This window comes from Corvus moneduloides, chromosome 1 (genome assembly GCF_009650955.1).
Source record: "Corvus moneduloides isolate bCorMon1 chromosome 1, bCorMon1.pri, whole genome shotgun sequence".
Classification (NCBI taxonomy): Eukaryota; Metazoa; Chordata; class Aves; order Passeriformes; family Corvidae; genus Corvus; species Corvus moneduloides.
Genome location: NC_045476.1, coordinates 122,957,226 through 122,977,349, shown reverse-complemented (window position 1 = coordinate 122,977,349; position 20,124 = coordinate 122,957,226). Strand labels below are relative to the sequence as shown.

General features: G+C 38.3%; 1 protein-coding gene across 1 annotated transcript in view; it reads right to left on the bottom strand.

The window, feature by feature from the left end:
- Positions 1-20,124, bottom strand: part of RP1 (RP1 axonemal microtubule associated) — a 158,519-nt gene that overhangs the window by 69,469 nt on the left and 68,926 nt on the right. Inside the window, 7 exon segments of the mRNA XM_032108179.1 lie at positions 1,827-1,859; positions 2,014-2,070; positions 4,164-4,230; positions 5,750-5,835; positions 6,877-6,955; positions 7,584-7,738; positions 17,750-17,975. Of these exon segments, the coding sequence (XP_031964070.1) occupies positions 1,827-1,859; positions 2,014-2,070; positions 4,164-4,230; positions 5,750-5,835; positions 6,877-6,955; positions 7,584-7,738; positions 17,750-17,975 (703 nt within the window).

Here is a 20,124-nt window from a genome sequence, read left to right as displayed (position 1 = left end):
ACTTCCACTTGCCTCTTATTCAGTAAACATACGTTACATGGAAAGTTTTCACCTCCACTCTGAAGGGGATTGCTTATCACTATTCTACCACGTAAATCTTCACTGCTACAGGTGCTGGGAGAATCTAAGGGAATTATTTTTTCTCCTAGGACTCTGCATGTCTGGAATGTTCTCTTACCAGCTCTGACATTGGTACTGTGTCATGATAGAATGACACAGAGCTGACTACAGGATATCTTTCCAAACCACTTGTGATTGTTACCCTCCTGTAAAGCTCAGTCATGCAAGGTCTATGAGATCACTAATATGATAGCACAAATTAAACTGTGAAAAATCAGTCCTGATCATCCTCTTTTTCACATAAGGCATGAAAGTCCTGTCTCTAACCTATCTCAGTTCCCCACCGGAATGAGCCCACAGGTAAAACAAAGATGGATGAAGGGCAGCTCAAGCTAAGGCGTCATATAGCTAACTGACAGATAACTTCCTAAAAATAATCTTCTCTTTTCTAACTTCTTTTTTCAGACGCTCTGATCTCAACAACCTCTGGGTCCTCCTAGACATCTAGACAGTGAAATGGTTCAAAAGCTGGTTAAGAATAAGCCACTCCTTCCTCCTCATAATCAATATATTGAGTCTGATCACCCTTGACTCTCACAGGCACTGAGCAGCCTGTGAATCTGTGCCTGATTACTATAACATAATGAAGCATGAAGCTCTGCTGGGAAAAATTTTGAAATGGTAGTAAAATATAGTCTACTTCTGACATAAGGTGAAACAGATATTATGGTTGCCTCTCAGAATTGTGCACTTAGCAAAATGCAGAATCCAATTCAAGTCACTCATGAAAATCAACTTTCTGTGTGAGAAAGTCTTTACTTACCTCAGTTCATCAGTCTCTTCTTGTCAAAGTTATGATTTTGTGGAATAATAAAGGTGTTTGATTGAATACAAATTATTCCATTTTCTGGAATTAGAAACTGGAATTAGATTGAGAGACTAGGACTCATCCTACAGTAAGCAAGTCACTGTTTTAAGAGACAAATGTAAACACTACTTTTTTCAGTTTAGTTTTTTCCCATAAAATTCCCAGACACAGTTGCACGGAATAGCCATTTACAGTTAAATGTTCATAAAAAATGTGTGTGTCAGTCTGTTCCTCGTTTCTGGTTAGGAAGAAACATGGAGATGGTATCTCAAATTTTAAACACTTGGGAGGAACTAGTGCATCACAGGGATGAGACTGTCTTTGTAGGTATGAAAACAGAAAGCTGAGTGGGGAGCCTTTTATTAATATCTTTTTATTAATTCAAGCAGATTTAGCCAACTGAATGCATATACTACATTTAGCTTCACTGGAGGATTTGGAATTTAAGCTTGCATTATTTCTGGCAAGAGTTATTTCAAAGGCTACTTTGGAATTTTGACCTGAAAATTTTTCCACTGACACTTCACAACACATTTTTCAACTTGCTGATGTTTGCTAGTGGACCTGTCCCCAAGTATTAAATGACAATGACATTGGGGTAAATAAAACAACACTTGAATCTCTTCTCAGAGGAATTCCTGGTTGATTTTAGGACAGAGTAGTAGAAATAGGAAGAAAACCAGAAATGGTTGATGTTTTTCTCAACTGCTTATAAAGGTCTGTCTAGTCCTTTCTGTAGACTGTTGCCAGCCAACTTGTCATTTTCTCTTGCAGCTGATATACAAGACAACACATATACAAATGAGGTCACTTGCTCACATATTTCTCACTATACTGATTTAAATTCAAACAGCAAAAACTGTGGTGTAGAAAACAATGGTTGGAAAACAGCTCTTACCTTTAAGGAATGCCTTCATTGAACTGCCATCCTCTAAAAGATGAACAAGAAATGTAGTTGTGAGCTAGCTTTATTATCACTTTTTCTTAAGCTACAGTCTTACCTGGAAGGGTTCTTCGGAAATAACTAGGCATTATATAACATATACTTTAGTGTTATGACAAATTTTCTTTAACAAAGTACTGACTATTGGCAGTTAACTCCCTCTCAGTCTTCCCATCATCTTGATATTCATCTAACCATCATTCATTACAAAAACAAAAATAATGAGATAATAAAAATTATTAGTATATTATATATCATCTGATCATTACCTTTTGTCTCCAATAGTATTTTTTATAGTTCTTTTATCAAATAACCTTGAAACTACTTCCAAGACCAAATTTTCTTTTATACCTTCATCACAGTTGGCCTTACTCATATAAAAAGATTTTGGTTCAATTTGCTCCAGGAAAATTTCATGGTAGCTGTATGAAGTACTGTAGTATATTATAGTGTACTCCAGTACATTATATGAAATACTAATTATTTACTGGTTCAGAGACTCAGGTGTAAATGTAAGGGAATTATATAACCTGCAGTGGTTAGTTATATTCACTGTACTTAAAATTATGTATAAAACCTGCAGTTCTGGAAGTTTCTAAAACTTTTGCAGGCTGCAGCAACAAACTGAACTTCTGTTCTTACTTTACTTTTCTTTTATACTGATGAATTTAAGGAGTTTTTCTGCAATTTCATTTCACTGCAAACATACATTCATACTCCTTCAGTTAAACTCCCTTGTTCACATATTATTTCCCAATCTTCAACAACCTCACTTATTTAAAAATAAATATGTGCTCGCTATCAGCTTCTGTTCTATTGACTCCATGTTGATGTTGTATTTGTTTAAACGCAAGGATCCATAACACATTTCATTTCTTGTATGTAACTAAACCCTATGAATAAATCTCTTATGCATGAAGTCTAAACTCCACTGTATTTCAACTCTTGCTGCAATAAATAACTTGATTAACTTTTGAGACCTTCTCCTCATTCCATCCTAAGAAACAAAAGATCACTAGCAGTTTCTAAAAAGTAAGAAACCAAATTCTGATGAGAAACTGGAGCCAGGATTCGAGGTGCAGCCTCACCAGTGCCACGTACAGGGGGACAATCACTGCCTTGGTCCTGTTGGCCACACTATTGCTGATCCAAGCCAGGATGCCATTGGCCTTCTTGGCCACCTGGGCACAGGTTGGCTTGTGTTCAGCCAGTTGTTGACCAGAGCTCCCAGATCCTTTTCCACCAGGCAGTTTTCCAGCCACTCATCCCCGAGTCTGTAGCACTGCATGGGGCTGTTGAGACCCAGGTGCATCTCCCTCTGTACCCTTGTGTGGATCACATCCAGCCCAATAGATTTACTCGGATATGTCTAAGTGCTGCAGCAGGTTGCTGACTATTTCCCCTTGGATTGTGGGGAATTCCTTCTGCTTCCCACCCCTTTCTTCTTGCTCAGGGGTCTGGTATTACTGTTAAAGACTGAGGGGAAGAACGCATTAAGTGGCTCAGCCTTTCCTTCATCCAGTGGGTATCTTCCCTACTTGGCTACCTCACCAGCTGTGTCAGGTTCTCTTCCACCAGCTCCAGGAACCTCCTAAACTCCTTCTCTGCTGTATTGTATTTGCAGTCCCTCATGAGACCAACGGTTGGTGACTTCTTCCAGCTGCTCACTTCATCTGCCTCTTCTTCCTGGCTGGCTGGTCTGTAACAGACCTACACCCTTCCATGACAACACCGGCCTTACTGGCCTTCCCCCTGATTCTTACCTGTAAACACCCAACTCTATCATCACCATCATCAAGCTCTAGACAATCAAGAAACACCTTTAAAAGCAGGTCTACCCCACCTCCTCTCCTTCCTTCCCTCTCCCGGATGAAGAGTTTATAGTCATCCATGGCAGCACTTCAGCTGTGCAAGTCATCCCACCATATTTTCGTGATGGCAACTACGTCATTTCAGATCTTTATACACAACACTTCTTAAAAGATTGAGAACAGAAAGCTTATTTAATTTCACATGGTCACTGTAAAATTTAGATTAAAAAAAAAGATCAATGCACCTTTCCTTTTACACAATGTTTGGCTTGGGGCTTCTCTTCATTTGGCTATGATTCCCTCCCATGCCAATACAGGAATTTTTTTCCTTGTCTTCAACTGTAAAATTTTGCAGCACTTGTATGTTGAAAAACCTGGAGCATTGCTCAAACATCTAGGTTGTGTGCACATATCTGCTCTAAAATTTTTTCATTATGTTGCTGGCAGGTAACAAATTTTTTTTCTCCATGAATGACATACCTATTACAAGGAAATACAACCTCTTGAGCATCCTCTCCTTTATGTTTGATGACAATCTTATCCAGAAACTATCCACACTTGTGACAAAATGACAAAAGTTTATCATGTGAAATTATACTTTTTTAAAAATAAATTTTAAGAAAAAAGGCCCAGATTATCTTTTTCCAGCAGAAACAGAGATCATATTAAGACAGATCTCATCTAAATAAATAAGATATATTAACAGAATGAGAGCTTTATTATTTTTTGTCTTTTATAGGAGATGTAATTCTTGTCTGCCTTAGCTTGTTTTAATTTTAAGAGGGGTGAGTTTTTCCCTTGGAGAAAAATACATGCATACATCTCTGAACTGTCAACACCATTCACATCCCAGCCTACATCTTTTGATTCCCTGTAATCAGGCACAAAGATGCTGGGACAAATCTGTTTATGCCAATAATCAAGATTTATGTGAAAGCTGGAAATTTTGATCCTCTGTGAGTGAATGCCTTATTGCATATATAAAAATATTAATTAAAAAATCTTTAAAACTTATGCTCTCATGTGCAGATGGAGTGGGGCTGCAGCATTGGAGGGGCTTTGCATGTCTTGGTGCCAGTAACTGGCAAAACTGAGGATCCAAGGATCCAGGGCCAGCAACCAGATTGACTGCCAAAGGCCAGCTACTGGAGGCCTTCTACATCCATACTGTAAAAGTATGAATGTAATTTTATATTTGACACTGATGGACTGTTGTTCTGATCAGCTGGAGAGGGTAACAGGGCCACTTGTACTGCTTGTGTACATGCTGAGTTCCTGTCTGTGTTGATCTGCATGGCCAGCCATGTGCACACACATATGTATAAATGTGTTTGTGTGCATGTCTACTGGGAGCACACACTCAGCCTTGCTACTATGAGAGCAGCAGGCATGGGGCTGTGCATCTCACATCTGCTGGGCTACTGAATTTATCTCCTCCCTAACTGCAGTAACCACTGGCACACCAATACCGATATTTTAGATCTCTTCCAATGACCATCCTAGTGATTGGTCGGGTTGTCCTGCGACGCCCTTCTCAAACATCCTGTTCTCACTGTGCCTGCACCACTCACAGTTTGCCATGTTGCTTACGAGGTTTTGCCAGCTCATACTGTTACTTATCAGCACATTGCAGCAAAACAGCATGGGGGATGTTTTGGTCAGAAGCAAACAATCATCCTATTTACTCTCATGCTTTGCCGCCTTGGCTGCATCTGAGTCTGGAAGTCCCTAGAAGGCAGCAGTTTCTGTCACATAGGAAGGGCATCCCCAGGTAGTCCGTGGAGCAAACCCTGTTCTCTAGGACAAAATCCTTTACCTTCCTCATTCACCTTCCCTCCTCCGTCTCAACCCTCAAAAGGCTGAGTCTCTCCTGATTCACCATCCTTTTCCAGCTCTTAACCCCTCAGTCACCTCAGGCTAGGTTCATGTAGAGCTACAGTCCAAAAGAGGTCTGTGAGATCTGTCTGTGCTGAGTACAATGAACAGCCTTCTGAATTACCAAGGCATATATTTTGTTACAGATAGAATTTAATCCATTGTCCTGTTTAGGCAGTTCTTTAAACCCACAGATTTGAACTCCAGTGTCTCCACCTTGAGATAGCTGAATTGGGTTACAGGTTTGTAATGCTGATCCTGCTGATCCACACTTCTTACTAAAGGAGAGATGAGGGAAGAGAACATGGTATGGTGCTGTGGGGAATAGAGGGAAGGTGGCCTCCACCACAGTGCCTTTTGTGTTATGTCTTGGGTTACTACAAAGTGAAGCTCTCAGGTGTACAATCATCCATATTGCTGAGGGCAGCAAACTCTATGGAACTACAGATACAGGAAACAACCATTCCAAGACTGCACCGCTCTGGCTACTTCTCTAATAGTCACAAGGCTGCTCAGAGCCTTAGACAGTACAGTCAGTCTGCAAGATGGGTGCTGCTTGGGGCCATTTCAGAACAGAGTAGGGTAAAAGGGCTTTTCAAATCTGCTATCAGTGGAGCCCTGAACTGCCTTAAAAATCCTTCTCTTCACTTAGCTTCTTCCTAGATATTAATCTGCAAACATATTTGCAATTTTTACATCTTTGGTGCTTTTAAATGCTAGCTTTCTATTCATTTACATCATTCCAGAGATGCACATTTTTTCTAGGGCCTATACCCAAAATTCATCTCATCACCAAATTCTTTTTTTCTGAAAACCTGCAAGCTGAATGCAATGTCACTCACTGGAACAGCTCTACATTGACTTGCACAGATCAAATATATAATCAAATCTTCTACAATTGCCCGAAGCAGCAAGGACATTGTGCTATAGCTACTCAAATTTTGTCAGGTAGCAAATCAGCTCCTGAATATCTTTAATTCCACCCTGGATAGTTTTCACTGTTTGTCTAAAGAAAGATTGTCTTACCAGTGTGAGCCACACTTCTGAATGTTTTCTACATGCAAATAAATCATGCTTTCTTATAAATAATCTTGAAAACAAAGAGTGGAATGACAATATATGACATTAAACTCATGCCCTTTTTCCTGCCCATTACCACAGTTTTTCATCATCTCATCACAGGGATCAACCTGCAGGAAGACTTTTTATCACTGCAAGACCTTCTGTCACATTTTCTATGAAGGATGCAATATAAACAAAATGCATGTGGTTTAAAAAGGACTTGAAAACAGACTGGTCTCTAGGAGGTTAAATCCTACCTGGACCAGCTCCATCGTGGCTAATCAGAACTTTCTCCAAGTCTCCCAGTGAGACAGCCTTCATGCAGAAAATATCCATCTGTGGAATCATACAAGGAAAATTATAAAAGTCTTAAACATAGCTATTTCTTTGACTCTAACAGTATAGAAAAGCATTTTTTCTCTCTTTTTTCTTTTTCCAGAATGAATATAGTCATTTTATATTGGTCCTGGCCAGACACTGAGGATCTTTTAAAACTTTCTACAGTGAATAACACCTGAAATTTACTGCACATAGTCAGCGCCAATACCTTTGGCATGACACAATGATCAGTTTCCAATGATTATTTGGGTGGGTCTATATCATATTTTCTATCCCTATCTGCCTCACCAGGACTGGAAAACAGACTTAGGAATGCAGATTTAGAACTTGATTCTAAAGTTCACAGTGATCTGTTCAGGACAACGTAAATCCTATTGTCACCATTTTATCTGTATGTGCAATACAAATAACCAAGAATACCCAAATTCTAATATCTAAAGCTCTTAGCAAATGGTTGATCAAGCAGATAGAAATTATCCCTATGATGCAATTATGTAAGCAATATTGAATAAGAGAAATGGTAAATGCTTGAATAAACTTTGTAAATAAAAAGATATTTATATTTGTTGAAACAGTTTTCTAGCCATAATTTACTCTTATTGATCAGAAGCAGTTTTTACTTCACCTGTCCATGTTGAAATTTAACATTATTATTCTTAGATCTATGAAGCTTCCTTTTGCCAGCATCTCCTCTTGTCCCAATTTGGTTGATATAAACATTGGAATCTGTTTCAGCATCCAGTTTAGCTCCTGTGTATACATGGACCTAATACACCAACACTAAAAGAAGAAAAAACTTGAGATTATCCTTGCAGTTTGCACAAGATTCAAAAGTTTCCTCATCAAAATTTGCCAGAACACTGTACTGATTTTCAAGTTTCCAAGTAGCAACAGCTATCCATGAATTTGTCACTTCTAGGTTCAAATATTTTAATTGTCTTCACAAAAATACGAAAACATCAGGATTTAGAAAAACCACATTATGCTGGGCAAAGCAGCTCATCAAGCAAGCGCTCAGTTTTCTTCTCTTACTGCCCATTGCCTGTTCATGATTTCAGGACCTAATTCACAGAGCTTCTTTGCAATTTATCTGGAGACCACCTATCTATGTCTAGTCATCATCTGAAATAAAAGCTACTTTTCACTGGTACCAAAGCACTTTCAACCTCCAGATTTGTGCAAAACAATTATCTGGATTGTGGACCTTCATTTCATCTTAAAAGAGGAATAACAATCACAAATCCTAGGGGTTTTAGATTTTCACTTCACATACAAAGGTGGGCAAGCAGATGAACAGCTCCCACACATATAAAAAATGAACAGTCATCTTGCTTTTGAAGGTTTCAACATCTGTCACTAGTGAATGAGAGCACTTTCAAAAACAACTCTCATTAAAATATATTTACAACTTTTTAATGCATCTCCTTATAGTCTAGAGCAAAGTCTTACATACAAAAAATACATATGTCTTCAAAGAATTCTGGAATATAATTTAGAATTACTGTATTAGCATGTTCTATACCACACTAATATTGTTTTTATAACTATCCAGATGTGCAAATTTATTTTTAACAATTATTTGCAGTGATCATATACTATTATATTTCATTTCAGTTTTTCTCTCTGTTATTATTAAAAAATAATAATTCCTGTTTACATTTTAATGGCACTTTTTCCATGCAATGTTTCTATTCTAATCACAGCTGCCCACTTCTGCTGCTATGTAGTAGAGCACAGAGAAGATTACTGTTTCATTTATGTGTAATTTTGACAGTTCTTGGGAGTGAAGAAAGGTAATAGAAGTCCTAACAAACACAATTAGTTCCTTTTAAGAAGGAACGAAGATAAAAACAGAATATGATAACAAAATGCTTGAAACTGGACAATGCTCTACAAAAACTAGTTAAAGTACTGTTGCCCTTAAACTGCCAAGTAGCTACTAGAATCTGATACCTCCATAATTTTTTTATTCACTGGGTCCTAAGTCAGCTTATAAAACTCAAACATTGTGTCATCCAGCATCACTGATGAGCAGCTATTTCTGATTCCCAGTGGAGAGGTAGCAAAATTGTGCTGCAAATACTTGAGAGAAAAAAATAGCCCCATATGTATTAAAAGATAGGAGAAATGTTGATGGATAGACTCTATGCTTAACCAAATTAGGGTATTTCTTTTAATCTGTGTAAAATTATCCTAAAACACAGTGTCTCCAATTCTTTATCACTGTTACAACTGGGACTCTAAATAGGAGTGGTGTTCCTTGCCTAATTTTATTATTTTCTGTAATCCCAAGCATTCACTGCAGCTCTCACATCCATGCATTAATGTATCAACACTGCCTGTGATGTATAGTTGACCTCACTAACACACACACCCCTTCAAAAGTTTGGCAGAGCCTTATAAAAATTGGTTTCAAGGTTTTGAACATTAAAAAATCATGCTAAAACAAATTGTAGATATGAATAGCAAGTAGCAAAGATAAATTGACTTGATAATTAGCATAATTGAGCTATATATCCAAATTACATTTTATATCATAGCTGTTAATATAATCATAGCTGGCCAAAGGGCAGAGGAAAAGGGCTGGCAGCAAACTATGACAGCAAATGTGCAACAAAGCAAAAAGCCACACTGATCATGAATGGGCAAAATTTTTAGGAGTGTGGAGAGGTTACATTTTGAAAAAAACCCTGAAAATTGTAATAATCTGTGACCATAAATTTTAGTAACCAGACTATACTACCCATGAAGCAAGATGCTGCAGGTAGTAGAAGAAGCGACATATTGACATGAAATCTCCTCCACACTTTTACATTCTTACTTGCATTCTTAGTTTTGAAAATGCAAAACACCTATAGGAGGAAAGGAAAAGGTATAGACTGTTTATGTTATGGCTATTTACATACAAAGACTGGTATCTGTATTACTTAAAACTGCAAGTAATTTCCATGATCAAAAATAAAAATAATTTAAGTAACTATAAGCACAATTTTAAAGAATATTCAAGGCTTTTTTTTTTTTAAGAAACTGTTTAACAATAAATGTTTAAAAAAACACAATACCAACAAGTCCTTTCATTATGGAGGAAGGATACACAAGAAGAGAACAAGAGGTAATTATAACACAACACAAAGATATTAACAGATAAATAAATTACAGTTCATTTTGTAGCACTGTACATCTCTGTGGTAACCAGAGAGATGATAATGATCTAATTATTAAATACAGCTTTCTTTTGCTACCAGCCTAAATAAATCAGTCTGAAGTAGACAGCATGCCCATCCTGAAATGTAAAAGCCTGGAAAATATTTTCCATAGTTTCTTGTGTCTATACATCTCTCACCATCTGTAAAATGTTAGGCCTGACATTTATTTAAGCTACACAATCTGCATTATTTATACAGGAACCTTTTTAACAAAATAGACCAGCTTGTGCTCTAAATTTTTCTACAAATATAAGCTACTACAATACAGGCTATTATCTTAGGATAATAAAAGGAATGTTTATACCCCTTAACTTGAGTATATGTATTTCATAGGAATCACACAAAAAATTAAGCAAGTAAAATATTGTCCAAAACACACATGCTTAATTACAGCATGGTGAACGTGGCCACTATGGTGAAATGCCTGCACGTACAAATAAGTATTCACTAAATAGATTGTGGACATTAAGCTTTTTCTGTGCAAATGGAAACCTAGGCACAGGCCAGCCTGATAGGATGCACATTTTTCAAATTTTATCATATAGTTCCTCTAGATTGCATAACAGCTACAAAAGGTGCTAGTGCTAATGGCTCCTGAGCTGTAGATTGCTTAAAACTAAGAACAGGAGCGATGGTGCCACTCTGTAACAGATAAGGCAAGGTACCCCAATTGTTTGATGGGACAATATGACCAAATCTGGAGGACAAACCTACCCATTGAATGTACTGCTGAGACAAAAAGACTCACCATACGTGAGTTTTTTCCATTTGTATTTTTCTGTATATTGTTGACAAAACATGCTTTGTTGTGTAGAAAGTGAAATGATCCTAGAAAACGTGTTCAGCCTCTGTGACTGTGGTTTCATTTCTTTTGAGTAACTGACCTATTCTAAGGCCCCTGCTGCAGGCCCATCTGCAATGGAGACTTCCTTCACTGCAGGAAGAAAAAGCTATACCAAAACTCTGAAAATCAGAGCTGTATAGCCCGATCCCTTATTCTGTAAAAGTAATTTCATTTTACTGTATGCTGATTCAGTGAAACTACACCAGCTGAAAAATGGCGTGACAAAAAACTCAGAGAGACATAAACTCAAGGGAAAAAAAAAGGGGGGGGGCAAAAAAAGTTGAAAATTACTTCATAAAGCCAACCACTCAACAGAAGTCAGGAAACAGTTTCAGCATTGTGAGGGACCTGTGAGACTCACATCTAGGCATCTTTCCAATGTGGAGCACATCAAAGTAATAGAAGAAATGTCTTGGAAAACACAGTAACTTTGATAAAGGATATAAGAGGATTAATTAATGCAGAATAGCAGGGAAAAAAATCTCAGCTAGAACTCAGTAAAAAAGAAAATGACCTTTCAGAAAATAAGTGATTGAAATCTTCAAATTGCTCACAGGGTAACCTTAGATATGCTCTACAAACCAAACAGAAAAATGTGCAACATGGATGCATGGAGGAAACATTTGAAAAAGAGGAGGTAAAGTGTTTTCAGACAGAGGTGAGGAGTTTCTAAAAGGCAGATTTTAAAGCATTATAATAACTGTGCCAAGAAGTGACAGAACCAAATATATAAAAAATACTGTGGGGGTCACATGAGCAGTCAAGTGTACCAGTACCAAATTTCTAGTTGCCCAGTCTATAAAAATGCTATCTCCTGAGATACTATCATGAGGCTTCAGGTGTTTTTTAAATCCCAACTCCAGGTTCTGGCATCCGTTGATAACATAAGAAATTAACTACCTTGGACTAAAGAGAGAGAGAAAGGAAGTTCTCCTGGTTATGAAGAAGAGGTAACCTAAGGGCATATTAAGGGCAATAGAATGTGAGTTAGAGAACCCTTTTTTCTGGATTTCCCATTCTGGGCACTTGAATCAGGGCTTCCAATACAGAAAGTTGATATATGCATGAGCCTTCACCAATGACAAGAGACAGTTTGGTCCCAGTTTGCAGGCACAGCATATAATTATTAATTCCTTTTGAAGATGTACAGAACTCAGTGACTTATGACACTTGCCTTTGGAAAATATAACCAGTAAACAAGCACCTCCAGTTGCTTTGCATTAAAGATTAAGTTAATATTTTGATATGTTTTGGAAGAAAACAAACCTGATAGAATTAAAGATGAATTTATTGTTGAGAATATGAAAACAAAAGCTTTCACGGCAGAAACACGGGTCCCTTTCTGCTGACTTAGGACAATCTTCTGTCCCATTGCCAGCTCTTTTCAAAGTAATTCTACTAAAAGAAAAGTACAGCCATTATTTGAGAATTTTAGTTAAGAGCAAATGAATTGAAGATCCTCAGCTGTCTGTGCTTAATGACACTGGTTTGCCTACCACAGAATCCCCGCATTGGCTCTCCTTCCTTCTTTCTGATGTGCAGCATGGAGTGGTTTTAGAGCAAAGAACTAGGTTCTTCTTGGATGAAACTACACCAGATAAAACATTCCATGAACACAATGATGACAATCTTGACACAAACTGGCAGTCAGTCTGTGGGAACAGACGAGAACAAGCCTGGAGTAACTTCCCTCTAAACTCCCATGAAGAGGACACCGGACACTTAACTGAGTTTTTAGCACTAAGCGCTTCACTAAGCAAATCCACTCCCACCAGGCTGCCAGTGTAAACAGACAAACTGGCCAAAGAGCACAAAACCTGGAGATGTTAAATGATACACAACATTAAAATTGTCCAACTGTTACTATTCAGTTCTCCCTTTATGCTGGTGTACGAAGATCACAGAATGGTATTGCACAGTACTGCTCCAGGTTCTGCCTTTTTTCCATATAACATGCCCACTTGAATTAAATGGTCATTTTGGCTCGATCAGTCAAACAGGAATGTTGTACCTCAGGTTTTATCACTTCGTATTTACTACCTGGGTTTCACAAAGGGTGTTTGGCATTTTGCCATGACAGAAAGGTAAAGATTCAGGTTAGTGCAGTGCTAAGGGTAAAAGAGAAAAAATTCTTAATGGCTGACACTGGTTAAGAGGGACTATCTTCCTCAGAAGTGGTGCATATATTAATTTAGAAGATACAAATATAAAAACAATATCAGGTTAGGACATTTCAGTTAGAATTACAGTTCTCACTGTAATCTCTACTAAATTCTATCTAATCTCCACTAGTACTATTTGGAGCAATAGTCTAAAATATGTATTCTTCATGACATACAAGAAAATTATCAGTTTTCAAAAAACACACTTGCTAATGAATTTTACAATAAAGAAGAGAAGCTTGACTATTTACCTATGTAGTTGGTGCCTCCCGAGTGATAAAACAGGAATAAAAATTTTGTAGTGATAATACTTGTGTTATAACTATTTGCTTTGGTCATCTTTTGCACTATTTCAGTCAGTGGCCACCTTCTAACCTTTCTGTGCCTGCACACTTCTCCAAGTGGAAAAGAATTCTAAATATTTGGAGCTGGAATTTTTCCTGCCTCAGTCTCAGTATTTGTCTTTTATCTCATGTCAGTACAGTTATTCCTTGTTTATGTGAACAAGAACAGGACACATTTACCCATTTATATCCTCATCTGACATTTATGTTCACATAAACACAGCAGTAAGAAAATTCAGTACCTCTTGCCTCAGGTACCCCTCTAGAACAAAAGTTCGTCCATATCTGAAGACAACCCACAGTAGGATGTGTGATAAAGGTCTACACATGTACAAAATACAGGCAGGGGGCAGTCCAGGTAACACCCTGCTCTGGCTTCTCCCAGGCCCATCGCAGGAACTGTCCACCCATCTCCACAATCACAGGTGCACAAGGGCAGGTGGGAACCTACAGAGACTTAGACAAAGGGAACCCTCTTCCAGCTCCTGCAGGGCTGTCCTAGGAGTCTCAGTCTGGGCGTGAAACCCACCACAATGAGACAGTTTGGAGCATCTATCAAACTGATGAGGTTTGATGCCAAGGGTGTCAGACGCAATATAGGGCAGCATTTTGTGATTGCAGAGGACTTACAAGACATTTAGGAGAGGAACTGAAGTCAGGGAATTAGATGGATCTAGGTTACCTAGGGAGGAGCTAGAAAATAGATCACATCTGTTTTCTCTGTGTGTGCATGTGTGGTTAAGGAGTCTAAGTATCAGCAACTGGACTGGGAGTCCTGCATGGCAGCAACTGGAGAGACTGGAGGGAATAAAACTGTCAGCAAATGGAGTGGGACCAGGGGTCAGAAGTCCATGTCTCTGAGTGCAAGACCACACGAGCAGCCAAGTGTTGGAGGGACCATGGGAGTCTCGCTCAGCTGCCAGAGACACTCTGAGGTATGGGTATTTTTAGGGGTGAGGTCTGCTAGGGTGGGCATGAGGGAAATGGCCTGCACCAGCAGCTGGAGCAGGGCTGTGGCCTCAGGGACTCATATGTCCAGTTGCCAGCAACTGGGGAGACTGGGATCCAGGGGCAACTGCAGAACAGACAGGGTGCGTGAGCCCAGCTTCTGGATCTACCTTGTACACATCTATACTCATATATAGCCCCATTATTGGACATCCATCCTGCTCAGGCATAGAGCGGAGCAGGATGAGGCTGCTGGTGCTGTGTTTGGGCAGCTGCTCTGTGTGTCTGGGTGATCTGTGCAGCTGGCCTTGGTGTGTGGTACATACCTGTGCTCTCTGTGGGTGCTGACTGGGAATGTGCTGCGCCTTGCTGCTGGCTGGACCTGGGGCCATGCAGCTGTGGCAGCCTGGCTGAGCTACACTGAGCTGCCACATCTCGTCTGATTCCCCTAATACTCCTGTGTTATAAAGCTAAGTCAAAAGCACTCAAAGTCTTTTATCTTATTTTCATTGAGTGAAAAGATTAAGATATACCCAGCTCATGGCATGATTACTAATTTCCAATACATATTACTTAGAAAATAGTTGAACAACTTCTACTTTGTGCATCACAGTGTAACTAGGGGATGAAACCAAATCAAAAGAGCAACAAGTAAAAAATCCAATACTTGTAAAGTTTGGTAAACTGAAAGTGTCTGGAACTGCCAGAAAAAAGAAAAAAAAAAAGAAGAAGAAAAAAAGCACAAGGCTGCATAGAAGAATTGCAGAAAAAAAAGAACCAAAACATGTTAGAGCAAACCTCCAGGGATCACCCAGTTCAACAGCATGATGATTTCAGGGACAACTTCAAAGACAGATCAGGTGAAGTTTTCTAAATCTCCAGGGCCGGAAAAGTAAAAGAGAAGATGTAATAGGAAGAGAAAAAGGAGCCACTGACCCAGAAGCCTTGGCAATGTGGCAAAAATAAGAAAAGGAAAGACAAAGGCAGATATGCATGGGAGGGACAAGAAGCCCGAGTTAGGAAAGGAAGTTGAAACTGGTGTGATGGAGGGATTGAGAAAGAACTGAAATCAACACTTGGAGTAGGAGACCAGATTATTGTCAGTTTTTTGGAGTGGCTGAGGGACAGTCAGAAAAACCAAGAGGGGTTACCAAGGTGAGAAATTTGAATGGAAAAGAAGCAAGTTCAGAGAGAAAGGTAAGGAAAAGCTAATAGATTCAGGAAAAAAATTCATATCTTAAGACAAGATGGCAGAAAAAAAAGAAAGCCAAGGAATCAAAAATCGGTTCCAAGGCTTTGGATCCATATTGGTTGCATTAAAAACTTTGGTTGGGGAAAGGGAGAAAAAGAATAAGGAAAAATTACCCTTTCTTCTAAGAGGGAAGCTGAGCAATGAGGTAAGTGTTTAAGAACAGCAATTAAAAGACCAATGCCTTCTGCACTTAGTTTACATTTGTCGCTTTGTTTAAAGTTTCCAGCACATGCATTTATACTTAAGTGAATCTAGTATCACCAGAAGATAACAGATTAAATTGAAAGTACAGGGTACAAACTACTAAATCATATCAAAACTTCTTTAAGTAATTAGCACCATGTAGTTTCTTCTGCTGGAAAAAGTCGCTTGATGTGGTTTGTTCAGTACTTGTAAGCAATTAGCTTTTAAATGGGAAATGAAAATGGATAGTCTTTCATTTGCTTGTTCTTGAGAAAATAAATGGGAAATGCTTTGGACTCCTTGCTGAGTTTGTATTGATGTTCAATTTAAATGTTCCTAAAATCAGTAACTAATTAGTAAAACTTAAATTTTTGGGAAAGTTCCAAGTTCTTTTGGAAATTTATCTTTTCTTACATACTTGAAACATATATTTTAATAAAGATAATGTTCCTGCAAACACAAGGAAATATGCAGTAATACAATGATTAAAGACTAAATAAATGTGCCATTTTAAATATATTCCGAGCCTTTGCTAGAACTGACTCGATTTTTCATATACAAATACATAAATAAAGTGCATTGACCAGAATATTAGTACTTTTCTATAAATGGGTTTTTCAGACTGCATAATGCAGATTTGAATTATTGATGCTGAATGGATTGTTCATACAACTTATTTGGCTTCTGCACTATTTTTCTATTGCACCAGTAAACGACATATATGTCACTGTGAGTGGCATACGGTACTGTGGTACATGTCAGTGATCATAGGACTTGGTTCATCCTGATCAGTCCCATTTTTTGAAATCTCTTATTGAAGTCAGTAACGATTCTGCAAAAAAAAAAATTAAGAAATAAAAAAGAGCAAAGCAGAAATGTGACCTGGGTCATACATGTTTCTACGCATCTTCTGTCCTCTGTAATAAAACATTCACACATCACAGACAATATTTTTTTCAGGCAATTATCTTCTTTTGACTTAAGGGTTTTCACTTCTTTAATATTTTCTTCTGAAATTATTTGATTGTCACTAAATGCATGATGATCTTTTTCTATGTTGAATCCCAGACACCTTGCAAAATTCACTGCATCAGTTTGAATCCAGTTCACTAAATGGTAGCACCTATCTATGTAAGACCTAACACTGTCAGACATTATTGGCCATCAGCTGCATCGTTGTTATTCTATTAATGTAAAGAGAATCTATTAAAAAAAAAAAAAAAATCACGCATAATGATTATACTGAATCCCTATTCCTCTATAAAGGCCCAGGACTTTTAAAATAATAACCTTATATGATGGCCTGTTTCCCTCTTCACTTGAAGAGAACAAAGTGCATCAAAGCTGTCATAAACCTTGAAGTTCCAAAGCGTCACTCTGCAGCTATCAATTTCTATGTGAATGGCTTTGACTCAAGCCTGATTTGAAAAACACGCGTGTGATGATTCAGATCACGGATTTCTGGTAAAGTATGTTTTATGCAGGACAAGAAAGGATGATCTGGAACTTGCTAAAAGGAACTGGGTGTCACATGACATTACATACCTTGATTTCCTACCTGATGTCTTTCTCTAAAGAGCAGTTTTTATCAGTGATGTATGGGCACTCTGAGAAATCAAAAATTTTATAAGGTAAGATACCCTGACCACAACTATCATTCTAATTTTGGGAAGGAAAGGAATGGGGTTAAATGATCACTTTCCTCTCCTGCAGAGCTAGAAATTATCTGGAAGGGATTGCTTCATGGTTACACTGGCTTTTAGGCAGGCTGCCCTGGAAGAAACAGGAAAAACTGTCATATACTCACAGGATATGGCTAGTGAGCACATGATCTAAAATACTGAGCACGTACGTGGCAAAAGCTCCTCGGCAGGGTTTCTTATTGCCACTTCTCTCCATGTATCACCTTCATCCCTGTCTTTGGAAAGCCAGCTCTCTATGGGGAGACAAATCTCTTCATCAGAAAGAGGGACTACTCTTTCAAGTCTGACTTCCTCCAGGTACCAGCTGGGATCCTTTCCAGTGCTGTCATGGCCAATGCAGATTTTATATAGCTGCCCAAGGCCTCTGAGATTAATCTCCAATAATAATAATAATAAAAAAAAAATCCAGGTTTTAATAACAAATTACACTGTTGTCTTTTAGTCATCCTTCTTATACTGGGCATGCAAGCTAAATGTGCAGCTAACTATCCTGAGAGTAATGGGTTTTGTTGGAAAACTAAGCCTTAATATACAATGAATCCCAGAGACACAGAGCAAAAGCATATGGAGTAGTCTGCAAGTGTAATTTTATTGAGTTCAGTACTGCATTATTTAAAGTGAGCAAAGGGCTCAGACAATCCGGTCTGTTTCTAGACCTCTTCACAGAATCCACTTTCTAGTGTTAAAATGTAAATCTCTATTTCTAGAAAAATACTTTAAGAAGCAGAAATAAGCCCTATTAACTATTCCTACCACTTATCAGTCTGCTACTTTTCTCTTTGACTGTTTTTATGCGCACTGGTGTCAGCATTAACTGTTTTTGTAAGTGCTGATGCCACTCTGCAGCACATTTGAACAATAAAACATGACTATACCTCATTGAATACTGCAGCCTTGAAATAAGACCCACTAAGTTTTGGGTTGCAGAAGTATTTTGGGCAATGTTGATGGCAGGAATCTAAGCACAAAAGCAGGGTTAACCACTTTCAATGTTTTTTTTTAAACTTTTTTATCAGTGTTGTGTTTGAAAGGTCATGGCAATTGGGAAAAAAATCACCAAGTAAAAAAGAACAAAAAATAGTAGTTTCCTTTACTATCATAGCAATTCTGTATGACTTCACATCAAAACAAAAAGGAAACAAATATCCCTGAGGCAAGCCTGGCACAACTCAGTCTCATAGGGTGAGAGCATGACACGTATGCTAGTAGTAAAAAGTCTGAACAGAGTCACACTTATGACCACTGTAGTAGGTTTTGCTATATTAAAACAGCATGTTAAAGTAAGATGTGCCAACTGAAGATACAATTACAGCATTAATGCAATAAAACCATGTACATCAAAGATATGTTGCTAATACTCACAGCAGAATTACTGCAACAGACAAAAAGCACTCTGAAACTAGCCACAAATGCAGCCAGGACATTGGCTAAGTTACCCTAAAAAATTTGTCACTCTGCTGCAAAACAGAGACCTCTGCAGTGGGCAAGGGACTGCTAAAGTTGCCATGCAAATAAATATAAAAATATATTAGAACACTCAACCTTTATTGCAAACTGAGTCAAGTATGGTATTGGTGAACAGCAAAGTTGGTGCTCTCCTGAGATGCAGGCACTGGCTGCTATTTGTGGTGCAGAAGTATTAAAGGGCAATTTATTAAACAAAACACTGATACCTCGTGAGCTCATGTCCATGATTAAACTCTGGCTTAACCCCTATTGAAAGAGAAGCACCACAGCCATCACAGATTACTGTATACAATAATCATTACCATGATTCTTGTTCAGGACCAGGAAACTCTGTCAAAGACCCCCTTTCAATTTCTGAAGCATCCAATCAGACATTTGGCTGAGAAGCAAACTGAAACATTGACAAAGCAAATCCTGCATATCTATAGTATATATAGATATCATATGAGTTGGCTCAAAAGTGAAGCTATAACTTTGAAAATTATATTGATTTATCATGTTATGCTAAAGTGGATTTTTTGTTTCAGAAGGAGGCCTAAGATGGGAGATATGATTCCAGGTGAATTCCCCTTGCAAAAACCTGCTCCTGGTCCTTCTCCTCCTGCTGTGCTCCAGCAGATCCATTTCCCTTCTTATGTTGCAGGCCCTAGAGATGGATGTAGCATGTGGGGTCTCACAAGAGCACAATAGAGAGGCCGAATTCGCTTCCTTGACCTGCTGGCCACATAGTAGATGATGTTTGGCAGACCACTGGTGCAACTGGAGAAAATATCACAAAAATAAGCACATGTGGGAGAGCTGATCAAAAAAGGGGGGAAAGGAAAAAAAATAAAGAACAAAATATGAAGTAATTTGAAAAAGAAGAGGGAAATGATGAAACCCATTCATCACCATATCAGCATGCAGGGACTTCTTGTTACTGGATAAGCAACAGAGCAATCCATCAAATCTAATCAAATGAAGTTTCAAGAAAAATTGATAGAGAACAGAAAGCTCTACCCAGACCATTGGGTTTCTCCAGGAGATGCACCTAGTTGCAACTAGTTCAGTTAGATCA